This window comes from Rattus norvegicus, chromosome 10, assembly GCF_021556685.1.
Source record: "Rattus norvegicus strain SHRSP/BbbUtx chromosome 10, alternate assembly SHRSP_T2T, whole genome shotgun sequence".
Classification (NCBI taxonomy): domain Eukaryota; kingdom Metazoa; phylum Chordata; class Mammalia; order Rodentia; family Muridae; genus Rattus; species Rattus norvegicus.
In genome coordinates, this window is record NC_141543.1 from 98,298,571 (window position 1) to 98,318,311 (window position 19,741).

At 46.1% G+C, this 19,741-nt stretch overlaps 1 protein-coding gene across 50 annotated transcripts in view; it reads right to left on the bottom strand.

The window, feature by feature from the left end:
- Bptf (bromodomain PHD finger transcription factor) overlaps positions 1-19,741 on the bottom strand; it is a 102,694-nt gene that overhangs the window by 5,877 nt on the left and 77,076 nt on the right. For 13 of the 50 annotated variants that reach the window (NM_001127535.3, XM_087572458.1, XM_087572459.1 and 10 more), the window contains 9 exon segments: positions 1,546-1,732; positions 3,969-4,053; positions 4,992-5,184; positions 5,852-6,025; positions 8,302-8,642; positions 11,966-12,191; positions 12,370-12,452; positions 13,589-14,475; positions 14,966-15,191. In NM_001127535.3, the coding sequence (NP_001121007.2) occupies positions 1,546-1,732; positions 3,969-4,053; positions 4,992-5,184; positions 5,852-6,025; positions 8,302-8,642; positions 11,966-12,191; positions 12,370-12,452; positions 13,589-14,475; positions 14,966-15,191 (2,402 nt within the window). 50 annotated transcript variants of the gene reach the window in all.

The window sequence follows — 19,741 nt, forward strand, 5'->3', positions numbered from 1 at the left end:
GTGCCAGCTACTCTTGCTTTAGAAGGAGTTTTTTAGTGTTCCGAGTGAGATTCTGGGAATGATTCATTCTTTATCGGGAATGCTGGCCTGCCCACTGTAGTAAGGCAAGCAGACTCTGGCTTCCATGTGCTAGATGCCAGCCCTGCCTCCAACACAGATCCAAGGATCTTAAGTCACTTTTCTCTGTGGTCTTCTATTAAACTTTGGGATTATCATATGTGACGTTCTCTGCGATTAGGTTTGCACTGGACTCATAAACTGATCCTTTGCTCCCATCTGCCAACTACTGATAGACTTCAATGTACTCTTTTATTTTTCTTTTTTTCTTTTTTCTGGAGCTGGGGACCGAAGCCAGGGCCTTGCGCTCTACCACTGAGCTAAATCCCCAACCACCAATGTACTCTTTATTACTTTATATAGACCTTACTATGCACATTCCTACACTGTGTCTAAAATACAGCTCTTGCAATGGGAGAAGAAAGACAAAACAGACTCAAGACTTTGCTCAGAGGGAGATTATGAGGCAGGATACTGTGCCAGTGCGTTCACCCGGCCTTGAGAAGCTTGAGCATGCTAATGCTGTCCTTGAGCTTCACCCTGGGCTCATGACACCAACTCTAATATTCGGTATTGAATCTTTTAAGAATAACTTAGATGATGCATAGAGGCCCAGGTCCCCAGCACATCCAAGGTCTCTATGACCTGACCGTCTAGGACTGACTGAGCAGGTGGGGATGTGGGTATGGTGAATGATGACCCTCATGGCTACAGAACAGAACAGTGATGGGGGAACCTGAGAGGCACCAAGCTCTACAAGAGGAAGAACTTCATGGGCTTGAGATGGGGGCTGAGGCTGAGAAACAGAAGGGAATGAAGGTCACAATAACAAAATCTCATGCAGAGTTGCTCAATGTTTTTATGGTTTAAAAAAACTGAGGACTTAAAAAAAAAAAAAAAAAAAAAACTGAGGACTTACAGTCTACACGGCCTAGAAAAACACCTAGAAAAGCAGCATTTGATGATTTCTAAGATGCAGCACAAGTAACCCCAGGAGTATGCAAAGCCCTCTTGCTAGATTTCTCCTTGGGGGGGCTCCAGGAGAGCAGCATGAGTCCAGGAGAATCATCATGAGTCCTGCAAACAGACTCTGTGGACAGCATTTCACATAATGACTTCATTTTAACCACATTACTAGACATAGGCCTTTCTCAATACTCTGTCTGCTCCCATCCTGAAGGGTAGATCACAATGCCATAATCTTTCTTGTTTGTTTGTTGTGACAGGGTCTCACTATGAAGACCAGTTTGGCCTGGAACTCTCTAAGCAGACCAGGCTGGTCTCAAACTCACCAACTCTTCTGACGGCCTCCTCTAGGATTAAAGGTGTGCACTCCCACGTCTGGTGTAGTACTACAGCCTTGACTTTGTAGGTACAGTAAATCTTATGGAACAAACTCACTGTGGACACTTCACTGGCCGGCCTTCGGTAGGAGAGTATAGAGTTTGGAGAGTAACGTGGTTCAGGATCCTGAACACCCGTGCTTACCTGCTGGCCTTGAATCCTTTTAGTTTCTGTACAAAGAATGATTCAAGAACTTCTGCACACTGGTAAAAAGGGGAATCACTGGGATTGTAGTAACGGCAGTTATCAAAAATTTTGGTCATATCTGCCACGAACTCTGTCAGCTTTTCATAATACCGTTTTTGTATTCTTTCTTCCATGGTGGCAAGGTCTTAAAAACACAAAACATAAAATATTTTTGAAGTTTTAAGGTTTTCCCAATGTGATCATGTCCCGCAGCTCTCATGAACTCAACATATATTTACATTGAGTCTTTTTAATACTGCTACTCCACATCTGGAGGCCAGTTTGCTGTTCATGAGGAATATTCTGCTTTTGGTTCTAAGACAGTAATCCTGCTGCTGCTAAGAAGGCTTTTTCATATTTAATAAAGTACACAGAGCAATGGCCATTCATTCAACCGCTTACAGTAAAGAAATCATGCCAACTGGCTCTATGTATAGGGAAGTATCCTTGGTTTGCTTTGACAGACAGGTTTTCTCTTTATAGCTCTGGCTATCCTAGAACTCATTCTGTAGACCAGGCTGGCCTGGAACTCAGAGATCTGCCTGCCTCTGTGTTCCAGATGCTGGGATTAAAGGGATGCACCAGCACGCCCAGAAGGAACTGTCTTTCTCTTTAAAATAGCAAACACAAATGAGTAGGCAGACTAAGGAAAACTACAATTCAGAACCATGAGCACAGCCACCTCTGGACATAACCAGCAGAGTGGCATCAGGACCTTTAGTAAGACCGTGCTACTTGCCTCGAAGCAAACCACCATTTTTGTTTGTTTCCAAGACAGGGCTTCACTGTGTAGCCCTGGCTGTCCTGGAATTCACTCTGTAGACTAGGCTGGCTTCAAAGTCAGAGCTCCACCTTCCTCTGCCTCCTGAGTGCTGAGCAACCCACCATTTTAAAGTTACTCCATACCATGTAGATATGCATATTTATGAACTTTTAGTAAATACACAACTGTGTCTGGGAATGGCGGACACCAATAATCCCAGCACCCAAGAGGATGAGGCAGGAAGATTATATGTTCTGGGGCAGCCAGGACTACAGAGCGTGACCCTATTTCCAAACAATAAGAAGGGAGTGGGGGATGACTAGAATATAATGTTTATTGTTTAAAACCCAGACATAGATGGATAACTTTCACTTTCTCCCATACTGTCTTACAGCTCTGTATGCCCTCACATGTCTACAGGAGGCGCACACTGTGTTCCTAGTGTTAACAAAGGGAACGAAGCACCTTGACTCTTTGATAAAGGTAGGACAGTGGCTCACGCCTGTCAGCCAAGCATGCTGGGAACTGATGAGCATTGCTTGGGGTGGGAGAAGGCCAAGCTGGACTACAGAATAAAATCTGTCTCAAAAACCTCCAGATGAAAATAATTTAAAAAGTTGAGGTTGGCTAATAAATTAAGAAATGTTCACCTTCTCAGATACCGTGTATGTACGTGTACTGAGCAGGAGCCGTAGGGAGAAGGGAGGCAGATCCTTTGATGCGACCCACCATGAATCTGGGTGCTGAGAACTGAAGCCCAGTCTGCTGGCAGAGCACCGGCTGTCCTACCTGCCCGGCCACCTCTCCAGCTCCAGTAACTCCAACTTGTAGACAACAAAGCTGAAGAGACTGACCCATCGCTATCCTGGGCCAACACTGTCCTGCCAGCTACCTGCTCGGCCCTCAGATGGCTCTAATGGAATCTTCCCTTCCATCCCTCTATCCTCTCCTCTTTAAGAATATTTTGCTGGCTTTAAAGATACAACCCCTCTATCAGCTAAAGGGAGGTTTTGTTGCTTTAGTTTTGAAACTTCTGCAGCTGGTACATTATTCTGAAATAATATATCATATAATATAATATAACATAATGTAATATAATAATATCAGGTTGCTGCCCATCCTCATGCCATCAGTGATAGCTGCTCTCCTAATGCTTTCTCTCCACTGCCGGCGCGGGGTCTGCTGTGCGTCAGGCTGGGCTCGCTGACTGCATTCACTGCACAGCTACACAGCTCTCTACTCACACAGCATCTGACACAGAGGCTCCTAGGCCGACAGCCAGTTCATTCCCAGTGTTTGGCCATCACAAACATACATACACTTGTCTCCACATTAAGCTGCTGGCTCAAAGGCATGCGTATGTAAATTTAATAGATTTTCTGAGGTGGTGGCTTTCCTCCAACCCCAGCACTTGGGAGTGCAATTCAGGGCTGAGCCAGCCTGGACTAAGAGTACCTATGAAACCCAGCTTCAAAAGACACTTCAAGTGAGCATCCAGAGTGACCGAGAGTTATACTGCTGCCTGCACTTGCAAGATACTGTCAGCAGCTTCACGGATGATAGAACATCGACGAGACTTCTCCTGAAATGTGTCTTCCTATTCAGTTTAAGCACTTACCCATTGGCTCTTTAATAACACCATAATAATCTGGTGCATCATTGGGATCTACCGGTTCAAGGAAAGGCCACGCCATCTTATGGGCCTACAACAGAGAACAAGTATCACAGCTGTCAGTGGAAGCACTAACACACACACACACACACACACACACACACACACACACACACGCACGCACGCACGCACGCACGCACGCACGCACGCACACGCACGCGCACGCACACCTATATATGTATGTCATATTATATGCAACATATACACTGCTACTATTCAGCTGCCCCACTGGATCTACAAACCTTTAAAATTCAAGTGAGCTTTACACTGGAGAAGTGAAACTGTCCACACAAGGTGGCTTGGGGGAGAGTCACAGATTTCCTTAAATGAGCACAATTTACAGTCAAAACCCTCCAAAGTAGCTCTGAGGCCCTTGGTGACGGGAGTGGGCCACCAGCAGGAGGGGCCCGAAGCCCACACGCTGGTTTCTATGTGATGACTGCCAGCTGTGGGAGGCTGGCACACCATCCCTTCAGCACGCTGGGTGCTCTCCCTGCTGGGTAATGAGGTGGTAGAGATGGATGTTAAACAGCACTCGGCCAGGCACCGACTGGGGACTCCTTCCCAGCTCTCCTGACTATGACTATGGAGACAGCAGAGATTTATTATAACGTCCTATCTCGACACCCATCTCTAAGACTCCCAATCTTCCCCATTCTTTCATTTTTAGTGAGAAAATAATCAGACTTGAGTCAAACGGCTTTCTCATGCCTATGTGATGTGGTTTTCACTGAAGTGAAAGCAAATGGTGAACACCCTCGTCAGTGTCAGACGGGCAACAGCAGAGGTGGCACCTTTAGTAAGCTTTGTGTCACCGGCACCTGCAAAAAGTGCACTTTGTCCAGCCCCTCAGTCGGGGGGCAGGGAGACAGCCAAGTGTGCTCACTGGAGAATGGGACCTTCAAACCTGTGTCCACAATGAGGCAGGCTTGGCTTCGTGGTCAGATGCAGCAGTCAGCAGCCTCTCACCTGTAAGGAGCGCAGCACCCTCTTCAAGCCCTCATAATCCTTCTCTGTGAGTGGTGTGAGCACTGTCATGGCGTCCTCTGTTGACTGGCACTGTGGACAGACATACTCGTCGATGAGCTCTGCCTCACTTTGCAGAATGCCAACACAGCGCCCATGGAACCAATTCTGACACCGGTCACAGCCGATATAAAATCTGCAAGATCCAAGATGGAGACGTGAGGCTAAAGGACTGGTTGCTTCTTCTCAGACTTCACTTTACCCATCATGCAACTGGACACAGGCTAACCCTTGGGGCATAAGATAATTTTAGCAGTATGGTTGTTTTACTACTCTTCAGAGTGACATCCCAATGTGTTAACCAGGTACTTTAGATGTTAAGAACAGTTGTAAACATGTTAAAAAGTACTGTGTGCTAATGGGGAACCAATCTGAAGCAAAGTGTGAAATGTTTGATTTTAAAGCTCAAATAAGGCCCCAAACATCTTTCGACTAGTGTCACATCAGATGAGCACTGAAAATCAGTGAGCTAGTAACCGCCCCAGCTCTTCCCAAAGGGTGCGTCTCTAGTTCTACAGGGCACCCCTCAGACACACGGGCTGTTTTCCTTACGTTACTTTGTGACATTGGAGAGTCAAATCTACCGTCATAACCACAGTTCCCCCAGGGCAACTCAATCATTCACTAGGAAGCAACATACATTTCGAAGGAGAGGGAAAGAGGGAAAGAAGAAAACCGGAAAGGTTTGTCACGTAGGTGTATAGACACAGCAGAGAAGCAGACCCTGCTTTTCATTAGTAGGTAGTGACCAATCGAGCAATGCGGCTTCCTGAATTGTCAAACAGATGCTCTTATCAACTCACTGTGACTCATCATAAGGTGTCCTGCAGATACAGTACAATTCCTCACTGCTGCCCTCTTGTGCCCGCTTACAATCATTACAGATGTACACATCCATTTTCTTAGCCTCCTTCTCTGTGATGCCAACACAGTCTCCATGATACCAGTTAGTACAAAGGTCACAGCCAATATAGAACCTAAAAGCATTCACAACGGAAATGACACTGTAGTTGTCATTCTGAGCTGCATGGTGTGTAAATCTGTCTTCTCTACCCTGACTCGCTTTCTTACAGGATAATATATGAGTCAATGAGTCAGCTAAACACTCTGAATGCAACCAGTCTACCAGTGGCAAACACAGCATCTGACCCTGTACCAAGGGTGGACACATCAGCACTCACATCCATTTCAGCAAACACACTGTTTAGTGAATATGGGTCTTAAAAACATACTGGAACTTGAAAAAAAAATTAACAACACACAGATGGTAATGGCTTCCTTTTAATGAATGTGTGTGAAACTGTAACAGGCACAGAAACCAAAGCCAAAGAATCAAAGACTTACATCTGTCAAACCTATTCTACAGAAGCCATTTCAATACCAGGGCAATTTCTTAGATAGGTTTGAAAATGTATCTCACAAACTTAAATTGGAAACAAAGCAGAGTGGAAACACCAAGGAGAAGTTACGTACAGGAGCATGCAGGCCAGCCAGGGGAGAGGACAAATGCTCACACGTGATATGGAGGAGACTAGGAGAGGTCCATGTATGTAGTCATTCCTGGTGACAGAGCTTGGCGAGGGGAGTGTGTGAGGGGGTAGGGAAGAGCCCAGGCTTTGACACAGGGTCCTGGGAAAAGCCCAGCAGCTCCCTAAATTATCTCTGTCCCTGCCGGTGGGAGCTGTGCAGGCCTGCGTCCCTCACAGGCAACCAGGCTGGCCTTGCCACCACTGGTAATCTTTCATTCTACCAAGCTGTTTCTGGTGATTTAACCTAGGGGAATGCTTCATGACCGTGAGGGAGTGAGTAGTACACAGTGATGTGCTTCAACCTATTCCAAGGGACCCTCTCTTTTGAACTGTGAGGCCCACACTCCCTGCCTCAGGTGAGGACCTGTTGACATATTTTAAATGTTGCCTCTTTAAGGTGCTATGTACGCTGGAAGGAACTTCAGAACCCGAGTTTCCAATTTTTAATAACTTTCCTTAGAAGCTATCGGCTCAATGCTCACACCAGGCCTGTTTGGTAGGGGGCGGTGAATGAACCTGCTGTGTGGAAATGTCAATGGAAAACCGAAAAAAAAAAAGTGAACCAGCCATAAAATCACGGGCAGCCTCCACAGAACGAGCACATGTGTGTGTGCGCCTCATTTTAAGCAATGTCAGGATCCCAAGAAGGTTGCGCCAAGGTTTGTGTTAGCAGCTCACAGCTGACCTATTAGAAAGTTCCCCGTCGTCCTTGGTGTGACACCTGTGTTTCAGGAGTCCTCTAAGGTATTTTACTTAAAGTGAGGCACACGGACTTATATAGACTAGGGGGAGAAATTAGTTCACAGGGTACCACTCTTTCCATGATGGATAACCACTGATGATGGAGGGACACACAGTAGACGTGAAGATGGCTACACTCTGCGGAGCTGGCTCGACAGGGAGCATGTCTCCCAGCAGAGTGTCCGGCTGACCATTTGTAAACTGATGGTGATTGAGGACCCATGGAGTGGTCTCCACATGCACAGACAGTAAGAATTCCTGACTCTCTTTTTTAAAAGTACAGTTAAAAACTTTTTGGTCCTGTAAAATGATACTGTGACTTGGCAGCTTACAAACACTGCCCTACATCTGCATGTTCCAAACAGAAGTTAAAGACATCACTGAATAATGTAATGACAAAAGGGGGGGGGGGAGAAAACCAAGAAAGTATATTTATGGACTAACATCTCTAAATATCTCATTTATGTCACCAAATATAAGTCATGACTGTCAAAAGCAGCTTCCAATTGCCACGCTCATCAGGTTTTGAGTGTGAAACTCACGAAAAAAGGAACACTTCATGGATTTTGTTTTTGGCTTTTGATTCTAAATAGTGTAAACATAGACAATACTAACTTGCAACTTCTTTCTTTTCTTTTTTCTTTTTTTTAAACAGGGAACTGATGATGCCTCCTTGGGCCATCCATTTTAGGACAGACTCTGGGCTTTGGCCATCATAGAAAGGAGACCAAGGAGAGCTGGGATGGTGCCTCTGCAAGACGCAGTGCTGGTAGAAAGGAGCGAGTCTACAAAGAGCTTTGGGAAAGCAGAGAGGCCACAGCAAGCTTGTTTTTGACAGGAAAGGATATGAGGACAAGCAAGACCCGTGAGCATGTGGAACAGCACCCTTACTGCACTGATGCTAAGCCCAGCCTCACACTGGCTCGCCCTCTCCCCGTGCTGCCAACTGCTCACACTACTACTAAGCAGGGGGAGGCACGTACTTGGACTCATCGTATGGCGTCTTGCAGATGCAGTATAGCCTGGTATCCTTCTTGGCCTCCTTTGAGGTGGTGGAGATCATCTTCTTCTTCTTGGACTTAGAGTCCTTCTCCTCCTCTCGCTTCCTCTTCTGGGAAGTGACAGGCAGTGGGGCAGTGGGGTGGCCTGCAGGTGGCAGACTGTGTGTGGAGGGAGGCGGAGAAGGAGGAGCTGGAGGGGCTGCCGGTGCTGGTGCTGGCACTGGTGCTGGCACTGAGGGTGTGGGCCCTGCGGCAGCATTGGCCTGTACCACCTGTGCCATCTCTCTCTCTCGTTTCATTTTCAGGTCTCTCTTCAGCTCTTCCTGTGGTCAATCGAGGACAAACAAATGATCACCAGGGTTACATGGTGGAGCCACTTGGACAGGCTGGACATTACCTCCATTGCCAAATAGCTCTTTTTGTTTGTTTTGCTTTTCAAGACAGGGTTTCTCTGTGCAGCCCTGGCTGTCCTTGAACTCAGAGATCTGCCTGGTTCTGCCTGGTTCTGGACAGCAGTGAACAGAAAAAAGAGATAGATTGTCCTTGTTTACCACACTTTGTTTAGAATTAAGATAGGAAACCCAGGCAACAAAATATATTATTTTCTAACTGGGTTCGCAGTCCCAGCACTCAAGAGGTGGAAACAGTTGGATCAGAAGTTAAAGGTCTGCTCTGTAGCACAGTGAGTGTAGGCCTGGCTTACTTGGGACCCTATCTCAAAACAACACCCCCTCACACCCAACAAGCAACCCATCAAAAAGATACTATTTTCTCTATACATTGGGGTATACACTGAGATCGTGGGCTTGTGGGAGGGTTCAGTGGGCACAAGTGCTTGTGACTGACTCCTGAGTTCAATGAGCAGAGCACACAACAAGGCAGACGGAGGTAGGAGCTCATCAGCAGTCCCGGCGTCCTACAGAGGTGAGAGGAGAGGCAGACGCACCAGGGTCTATGGACACACGCACGCACATTTTCTAGAGTATAGTTAACTCTATTTCCCCTTAAAACAAGCAAAAGAAGCCAGGTGTAGTGGCACACAACTTTAACACTAGCACTTGGGAAGCAGAGCTAGAAGTGAGTTCAAGGCCAGCCTGGTCTGTGTAGTACCATGATTTTTTTTTTTTTTAAGATTTATTTATTTATTATATATAAGTACACTGTAGCTGTCTTCAAATACACCAGAAGAAGGCATCAGATCTCTTTACAGATGGTTGTGAGCCACCATGTGGTTGCTGGGAATTGAACTCATGACCTGTGGAAGAGCAGTCTTAGTCGGGTGCTCTTAACTGCTGAGCCAGATCTCCAGCCCGCCATGATTCTTTTTTTTTTTTTTTTGGTTCTTTTTTTTCGGAGCTGGGGACCGAACCCAGGGCCTTGTGCTTCCTAGGCAAGCGTTCTACCACTGAGCTAAATTCCCAACCCGCCCGCCATGATTCTTGATTGGTAGTTTACAACCCCTTTTCACAGGGGTTGCATATCAGACTTTTACATTATGATTTACAACAGTAGTAAGATTACAGTTATGAAGTAGCAACAAAAATAATATTATGTTTAGGGATCACCACAATATGAGGAACTGTATTAAAGGGTCACAGCATTGGGAAGGTTGAGAACTACTGAGTTCCAAGACAATCAGGTACACAGTGAGACCTATCTCTAAACCAAACTAACCCAACCAGCCAGCCACCCAGCTAGCCAGCCAGCCAGCCAGCCAGCCAGCCAACCAACCAACCAAACAACCAAACAACCAGCCAGCCAACCAAACAAACAACCAACCAACCAACCAACCAAAACCAAAAGGATTGTTGGCTCAGTATGAATCTCTTGTGAATTCAAGGCCAGCCTGGTCTACACAGAGAGTTCCAGGAGGAGCCAGGACTACATAGAGAAAACTTGTCTCAAAAAATCCAAAGGAGGGGCTGGAGAGATGGCTCAGTGGTTCAGAGCACTGACTGCTCTTCCAGAGGTCCCGAGTTCAATTCCCAGCAACCACATTAGTGGCTCAAAACCATCTGTAAAGAAATCCAATGCCCTCTTCTGGTGTGACTGAAGACAGCAACAGCGTATTCATATACATAAAATAAATATTAAAAACAAAACAAAACGGGCTGGAGAGATAGCTCAGCAGTTAAGAGCACGGACTGCTCTTCCAGAGGTCCTGAGTTCAAATCCCAGCAACCACATGGTGGCTCATAACCATCTGTAATGGGATCCCATGCCCTCTTCTGGTGTGTCTGAAGACAGCTACAGTGCACTCATACATAAAATAAATTAAAAAAAAAGAAAAGAAAACAGCGTTGGCACAAACAAAACAAAGCAAAACAGGAGAAAGCTGCCCAGTGAGAGCCTGCGCTCACCGAGTCCCGTGAGGGCAATGTGTCCGACTACTTGTCTCAGTTGTTGCTTCTTTACCTCTGTCTTGATGGACTTAAATAGAGCAGGCTCCTTCTTCCCAAACAAACACACAAACGTCCTCTGACTGACCTCAGAGTTGTACTTAGTTAGAGTCACTCTTAAAAGTCTAATCCACCTTGTCTCACAAGAACAGCAGCACTAATCTTACAGTCCTTCCTGGGCACGGTGGCACCGGCCTGCAATCCTAGCATTCACGGGGCTGAGGTAGGAGACCAAGGAGCATGAGGCCAGTCCTAGACTAAGCAGAGATCCCATCTGAAATAGACCTAAAGGCAGCTTTATGTAGATATTTGTAAAAAGATAAAAGGAAAAAAAGGGCAAACCATACTAAGAACTGCGATCCAAAATCTCAAAAACAGCAACTGTGGTTTTTTCCTCAGTATTTTTGTATTTTCTGTTTTTCATTTAAATTTTGACATTTCAATTGTATATGTTTTTATTTTTTTGAGACATGATCTCACTACGTAGACCTAGCTATCCTGAAACGTGTTCTGTAGACCAGGCTTGTCCTTGAACTAGGAGATCCAAGTGCCTTTGCCCTTGAGTGTTGGGGTTAAAGGTGTGTACTGGCACTGCGCTGGCCCTGAATAGTCTTTTTTTTTTTTTTTTAAAGATTTATTTATTTATTTATTATATATAAGTACACTGTGGCTGTCTTCAGATACACCAGAAGAGGGCATCAGATCTCTTTACAGATGGTTGTGAGCCACCATGTGGTTGCTGGGAATTGAACTCATGACCTCTGGAAGAGCGGTCGGGCACTCTTAACCGCTGAGCCATCTCTCCAGCCCCCAACCCTGAACAGTCTTAATGTCAAGATTCCAGGCTATGTAATGTTGTTTGTTGGTCTGATAGGTATTTTCTTAAACTGTACAAGGTATCATCCTACGGATGCTATCAATACCCTGCTTCCTTTTTCAGAAAGCTGTGCAAATATGCATGACTGGATTAGCAGTGCCTACTGGGCGACTTTTAGGTTAGGAAAAATTGTCTTCATAAGCAGGCGCTTGTTTCCCTACATTGGTATACACCGTCGTCTTCACTCAGCACAGAAGACAGGTCAGGCCTCTGCACTGGATGTCAGAAGACAGAAAGAGCCACGCAACTCAAAAGCCATGCATGTCCTCTACTCTCCAAGCTACAAGTGCAAATGTACATCTAGAAAGCAAGTTGGGATTTTAGGCTTAAGCAGCGATGGAGGGGAAGGTGTGTGAGGTTCTGGGCCCACCTGCACTTGCATCTGTAGCTCTTTGTCCAGGAGCGCTCTCTTTTTCAGGATCTCGGCCTTGAGCTGCTCCTTGTGTTTGAACAGCAGAGCAGAGAGCTTGCTGGCATTCTGTTTGCTCCGCTTCTGCTCCACACTCTCCTCCCGCTTGCGCTTCTTGGCCGCCTGCTTTTCTTCTTTATCTATCTTATCCAGAATATACTTCATCACCTGGTTACAGACAATCATTCTAGAGAAAAACACACAACCTCTGTAACGCTGTCTATTCCACCCAGAAAAGTAAGGCACGATTTGTCTACACCCCTAGATGATGTGCAAACTGAGTGCAGAATTTCAAGGAGCAACGGACTGTGAGCCACTCCTGGCACTAACTTGGGTGAGACCAAAGCGAAAGCGGACTCTCCTACCTTTGATTTTCTTCTCTTTCCGCTGGAGTCATGGTCTTTTTCTGTTTTAAATGCTCTATCACAGCGTTATGCTTCATCACCACCTTGAGAAGAGATAAATCCATAAATGCATATTTTATAATAAATACAGGTAAGTTAGCACACAGCAAGAAATAACAACACACGCTGATGTTTGAACTGGTGAGGGAAGGCTAACTAATATAACCAGAACAGAAGGTGCTAGGTGGTCCTAGGGCCTCATCATGCACCAAATACTGAATTAAGCCAAGCTCAACATTGCTTGTTCTCTGTGATACACTGAATATAGGGATAGTTTTTCAAATAAATATCAAGACACAAAGAAACTGACCAAGTTGTCTGAGATTAAACAGTAAATAACACAGCCCCAGATTTCACTGTCACCCACTGTGCTAGCATCAAGACTTTCAAGAGTGCCCTGCCCCATACAGAGATCTGGAAGACAGGTATCCCAGGTTACAGCGCAAATATTACAAGAGCTGGGATTTGAACGTATCAGAGGACTTACGTTCATAAGTATTAACTTACACCTTCACACTTACATACATGGCAGGATCTGGTCCTAACACTCCCATGTGGCTATAATGAGAGGAGTTTTAACTTGGATACAGCTCAGGGAGCAAACAGCAGTTCAGCGCTCAGTACCTCTGGCCTAGTGCTGACCGAGGCACATGGCTGCTGACAGAATTATCCTCAGTAAGACCGCAGGTCACCAACTTCGATTTGGCAGAGCTCTAATGGTCTGAAGTGACTTACTGCACCCAGACACCACTCCAGGATGCCCCTGCTACACCACAACACCTTACATGGAACTACCAACAAACATCTGATTTAAGACATTTTTACAAAGGTGTGGCAAGTCAATGCAAATGAACTGTCTGCCCACAATTTGCTTAGTCGATAGGCAAATGAAGGACTGACACTTGCAAATCAAATGACTTCAAGTGAATAGCTACACTGTGGTGGGAGCCTTAGCACTCAGTTTTCTACCAGGGAAATGTGGTTTCTCATAAGCACTGATGCCACATGTCCAACAAGAAGTCCCAGGCCAGGCCCGGCAAGCAGTGTTTCTGCTCTTCCAAGGTCACCCACCAGTGACTGTGTATCATTACGGAAGCCTAACACAACCAAACCACTAAGTCTACTGCACAGCACAGTAATTCACGCTACTGAACATGCTGCTTTGACTTAATGACTTTACCTGTTTCTGAATGATTTCACTTTGGTTAGAAGCTTGGAGGGTGTGCTCACGCTCCATTTCTATCTGCTGCTTCTTCTTCTGCTGCTGATCCCTGAGTTGCTGAACCCTTTGCAACTGCTCTCGCACACTGGCTGCCTGCACTGTGAGCACACTCTGAGCGTGCTGGGCCTGCGCAGCACTGTTCTGCTGAACGTGAACGGGCAACTGCAGTTTGATCTGCTGGGGCGCACCACCTTGCTGAGCCTGTATCTGAGCCACAACCTGCGACTGGATCTGAGAGAGAACCTGGACTTGCTGGAGCTGAGGCACAGCGATGACTTGGGGCTGTGGCTGCTGTGTTTGTGGCTGAGGACGGGATGGGGATGGAACAGTAACCTGATTTAATGTCTGTCCTGATGAAAGAGTTTGAGTTGAAGACTGTACCTGGGGCTGTGACTGTGGCTGGCCTTGGGAAGGTGCCTGCAGAGATGTGGGGGGCGGAATTGGAATCGGCTGTGAGGCTGTAGTCTGAACCTGGGGTTGCTGTCCAGGAGTCACTTGGGATGGAGTTGATGGACGTATTCGAGTCAGTGGTGGGCTCTGGACACGAACTGGAGACTGTCCTTGTACACTGCTCTGAGGCTGACACTGTGTTGCAACCAGGGGTTTAGATGACTGTGCTTGGGAGGGCTGTGTTTCAGAAGGGACATGGGACGAGGCAGCTGGCTGGGTCTGGACTTCAGGCTGAGCTGGGGGCTGGGGCTGGGGCTGGGGCTGTGCTGCAGGCTGAGCAGGCTGTGGCTGGGCTTCTGCAGGACTCACACTTGATGACTGAGTTGGTGCCAGGGTTGTGGCTGGTTGTACCTGGGTCTGGGGAGATAATTTACTCTGTTTTTGTTCACCTGAGCCTGTAAAAAAGAAAGACAAAATGGTTTCTGGATGTGAGACTGGGAGACTATGGTGAAAGAAGACTCTGAAGGGAATTTCCTCAACTGAGGAGCTGGGACGTCCCTGATGTCCTCTGTGTGTGTCAGCTGGGCGCTCAGGAGCACCTGTCAAGGGTCACTCTTCCGCTAGGACATGGAAACGAGCACTGAGAGCTTGGAGAAGGCTTACAAAGAGGTCTGGGCCTGCAGCTCTCAAGCACCGTTCTCTCTAAGGAGCCCTCATCTTCATGGCTCCACCAAGGCTGGAGCAGGAGAGCAGGCACAGGGACCACGGCATCCGTTACTCTGTTCCTCCCGCCTTTCTATTATTTTTGCTTTGTGTTGATTGGGAAGTGAGTCTAGGAATAAGGCATGAAGCACAGAGGCTGACCACATGGCTGTTATGCTGGCTGGAGGCCGCATACCCGGCCCTGTGTGAACCCAGCATCAAGTGCAGAGCCAGCATGTCTACCTGTAGCTGTTGCATTAGTGCTGCTGCTGCTGCTGCTGCTGACGGCCGTGACTGGTGTTGACAGTGGGGTAAAGAGGAAACGCTGAACGGTGCCATTCGGCATCGCGGCCTGCATGAGCTGCTGCCCTGGCCCTGGGAGGACCGTCATCCCCTGAGGTATCAGCTGCAACTGTCCAGTAGTCTGACCTTGTCCTTGAATCACTACTGTCAAACCTTGGTTGCCGCCCTGTGGGAAAAGCAGACAACACGGAACATGCAGTGTTCAAATCACAAATCACAAAGCTGAATGAAATCATTTATGTTACATCCTCACCGCGAGAACCCCAGGGGCAAAACTCACTCCTACTTTCACGTCTGGATATAGGTTAGAGCCATCATGTTCAGGTCAAAACTCTAATTTCAATCAATTGACTAAATTTTAGGAGTTTGGGTCTCACTGGTATCCCAGGATAACCTGGAACGCACCGTTGACTTAAGCCATTACTCCTGATTCTTACTTTAAGCCACTTTTATTTATTAATGTTATTTTATACTTTTCAAACATCTTTACATGTAGTCTCACTCCAGTCTCACACAGATTCAGTGCTTAGCAGAGCAAATCTTACCCTATGCCCTAATCACTCGTTCTCAATGACTCAGAAGCAGCAAGGTGTGCATACATGTAAAGGTAGCCTGACCCAACATATTAACACCCGCCTCAAAAAAACCAAGGGCTGGGACAGTGTCTCTGCAGCCGAGAGCCAACCTGCAATTCTCATGGCCCTAAACCCAACTCTCGGAGCCACAGAAAGAAAAAATCCCCTAGCTTAAAGGTGCTGAAAACTGAGCAGGTGTTCTGGGGTCTGCGTTTGTTCCCGTGCAGTATGAACACGTCAAATGTCCTATGCACTGTTAAGTGTTCCAAACGGCTGAATCCAGGTCTTTTCTCTGGGAAGGCATGCTACTGCCCAGTTGTGTTTCTTCACGGATCAGAAACAGAATGTGAGAACACAAGAGTCAGGGGAACTAGAAACCAGGGTTCTACATGTACAGACTGTTTAAAGCCTAGTGCTCAAGCACAGGGTTAGGAAGGAGACAGCTCTCCATGCTAGGAAGGCTGCACTTGGCTCCATAACCTCTGCCTTCCTTCCTATAGCATTCTGTGGGTGACCAAAACTCCACAAATGCCAGGTTTAAGTAACTGTTACAAGCAGCGTGGTGATGACTATGCTGTACCCAAGAATGGGATGTGCTCTGCTGAAGTTCTTTTCCCAGAGGACATGGCTGTCCTCACGGTTTAAACACTGTATCTCTTAAGAATATTACTTCCTAGATCACTGAGCCTCCCACAACAGAAGCAACATCCATGGGCTAGAGAGTTAGCTCAGTGTTAGAGCACTTATTCTTGTGAGGACCCAAGTTCAATTCCCAGCACCTACACAGTGGCTCACAACTGCTTGAAACTCCAGTCACGGACAATTCCATGTCCCTTCCATCAGCAACAGGCATGCACATACATGCAAGCGAAACACTACCACATATGAAATAATAAACCTTAGAAAGAAGCAACATTCATTTAAAATCAATGGGAACGGCCCCTTTGGGTAAAATGAAGCAGGTCCCCTATAGGGGGGTGGGGATGGCGGCATGCCTTTGTTTTGCCAGTTTCTGAAGCCTATACACACACAACCAAATTGTATATTCTTGTTTTAAAATCCCAACTGCAGGGTTTGAGAGATGGCTCAGTAGTTCAGTGCACTGGCTGATCTTCCAGAGGTCCTGAGTTCAATTCCCAGCACCTATATGATAGTTTACAACCATCTATAATGGGATCTGATGTCCTCTTCTAGTGTATCTGAAGATAGCAAGTGTAATCATATACATAAAATAAAACAAAAACGGGGGGGGGGGGAGGATGGGGAGGGGAACACCGATAAAGAAGGGGAGGGGGGAGGGGATGTTTGCCCGGAAACCGGGAAAGGGAATAACACTCAAAATGTATATAAGAAATACTCAAGTTCCGGGGACTAAGCCACTACCTAGAGACTATACATGGACTGACCCTGGACTCTGACCTCATAGGTAGCAATGAATATCCTAGTAAGAGCACCAGTGGAAGGGGAAGCCCTGGGTCCTGCTAAGACTGAACCCCCAGTGAACTAGACTGTTGGGGGGAGGGCGGCAATGGGGGGAGGGTTGGGAGGGGAACACCCATAAGGAAGGGGAGGGGGGAGGGGGATGTTTGCCCGGAAACCAAAGAATTATTATTACGTATTAAATAAATTAAAAAAAAAAGAAAAAAAAATTTCATTAAGTTGAACCTTTAAAATTATTTAACATAAGGTTGTTCCATATTAGGAATCAATAACTTAATCTTTTATCAACAGGAAAATGACTTAGAGTAAAAAAATACAACATATACATATTGGGAAGTGTTTGGTTCTAATAATGCCATGTTTCAAGCTACAAATGTTTGAAATTGAAAGCCGGTCAATGATACTATGTTTTCTTAAGTATTGAATAAATACTACAATAAAAACAATTCACAAAAAGTAAAAAAAAAAAAAAAAAAAAGAAATACTCAAGTTAATAAATAAATAAATAAATAAATAAAAAAGCCCCTTCTGTGAAGCTGTAGTTAGCTCATTTCCGTCCTGCAGTAACTACCACACAGACATTTGGTCACTCTAAGTTACTGATTCTCACAAACCATGCTGCTGAGTATCTGTTCCAGTGCACACCGTCACTCACACCAATCCCTCAAGCACACACACGCAATCCTGCACAGCATCAAGACTGCGAGAAATGGCTTAACTAACGGGGTTACACGTCAGCTAGATGAGCCAAAGCCTCCCCAGTGACCCTGGGTAACTCTTCCTTGATGAACATTCAGTTTAGACCAACCTCTTAGGTAAATGGCTATTATACAGACTTTCCTCACGGTCCAGTGGGATTTTCTGAGTTTTGATCACTTAAATTTCTTCCTCCTTCTTCAAGCTCAGTTGATCTTTTTGCTCCTGGCTTCTTCCCTTTCAGGGATGCGTTTACATGTGCACTTTGCTGGAAACTGAACGAACTGCCTCACGTGTGCTAGGCAAATTCTCACCATTGAGCTACATATACTCCCAGCCCTGGACTTATCTTTTTTTTTCTCTCTTTTCTTTTTTTTCGGAGCTGGGGACCGAACCCAGGGCCTTGTGCTTGCTAGGCAAGCGCTCTACCACTGAGCCAAATCCCCAACCCCTGGACTTATCTTTTGTTGATTTGTACTAATTTAAAAAAAATACTTAGTGTGTGTGTGACTGGATGGGGGTTACCCACACATAGGTCAGGTGAGAACCTCAGGGTCCAGTCTTTGCCTATCAACTTGTCTGAGAGAGGGCTGCTACTGCTCTCTGCTGGCCAATGCACTTCTGGAGCCGGTCTCTGCACTATTGTGTGGCTTTTGAGGGTTCTCCAAGTCCCAACGAGCTTTACCGCCTGAGCCTCTTCCCTGCCCCTTGCTAAGTATCTGCAACCTTTGGGTGACAGCTCCAGCTGGGCATACTTTCTGGGTAACATCTGTGGTTGGGTGTGCTGTTTTCTTATTTTGACCATCCTCACTATAGTAGCTTCATAAACTGGAGTTCAAGTCTGCTTCATTCTATTTCTCAGTGAGATTCAACTTAGAGGCTGTGTAGCTCTAACACTTCATTTGGAGTCTCACTACGGTAAGTCTCACTAGGTTGCCCTAGATGGCTCTGAACTCATTCTGTACTTTAATCAGGTGTATATTACCTGCTATTTATTCTGTTGCAGGTTCTGGAGCAGCTGAGACTTCTCAGGTATGAGGCTAGGTGCAGCTGGGACCCCTGTCCGCCTCTGTTGTCCTAACAACTGAATCCAGGACCATGCACATACCAGGCAAGGTTTGTACCAACTGAGTTGTATCTGAGGCTCTGGGGTTTTTATTTTTCATGAAACTCCATTTATAAATTTAATTAGGTAATTAACAGTTCTTGCAACAGGGTACATCCCTTTGTAGCCCAAGCTGTTTTGGAACTTGCAAGCTTCCTAGCACTCGCTCCTGAGTGTATATGGTCAGCAGTTTCTGTGTGTTTAGACAGTTATGGGGCTGGGCAGCCCAGCAGGGAGCACTTGTTTAGAATCTGAAAGACTTTTGTTTTGACCCCAACACAAGGGAGGGAGGGAAAGAGAAAAAGGGTTAAAGAAAAGAAAGTAGTTAGGAGTGGTGACAGGAGCTTTAGGAGACAGAGGCAGGTAGATTGCTGGGAATTCAAGAATATACTGGTTTATACAGTAAGTTCCAGGACACTGCAGAGCGACCCTGTCTCAGGAGAGACAAAAGTGAGAAGTGGGCCCATTGTCTCTGTAATGCAAAAATAAGAAAAATGAATGAATGAATGAAAGAACAAATGAACTGATGGATGGGGACATATTTCTTCTGGTAGAGAGTCTGCCTAGCAGGCACAGCCTCGGGTCCAACCCACAGCATCTTATAAACCGGGTAGGTATGCGGGCAAACACCTCTAGCTCCTCAAGTACACAGCTCTATCAGAGGATATATGAAACCTTGTCTCAAAATAAAATAACGAGGGGCTGGGGATTTAGCTCAGTGGTAGAGCGCTTACCTAGGAAGCGCAAGGCCCTGGGTTCGGTCCCCAGCTCCGAAAAAAGGAACCAAAAAAAAAAAAAAAAAAATAAAATAAAATAAAATAACGAGAGAATGAAGAGAAGAACACTGAATTTACCACCAGGAATGAGGCACAAGGCACTGCTCCAAGTTCATGGTTTCCA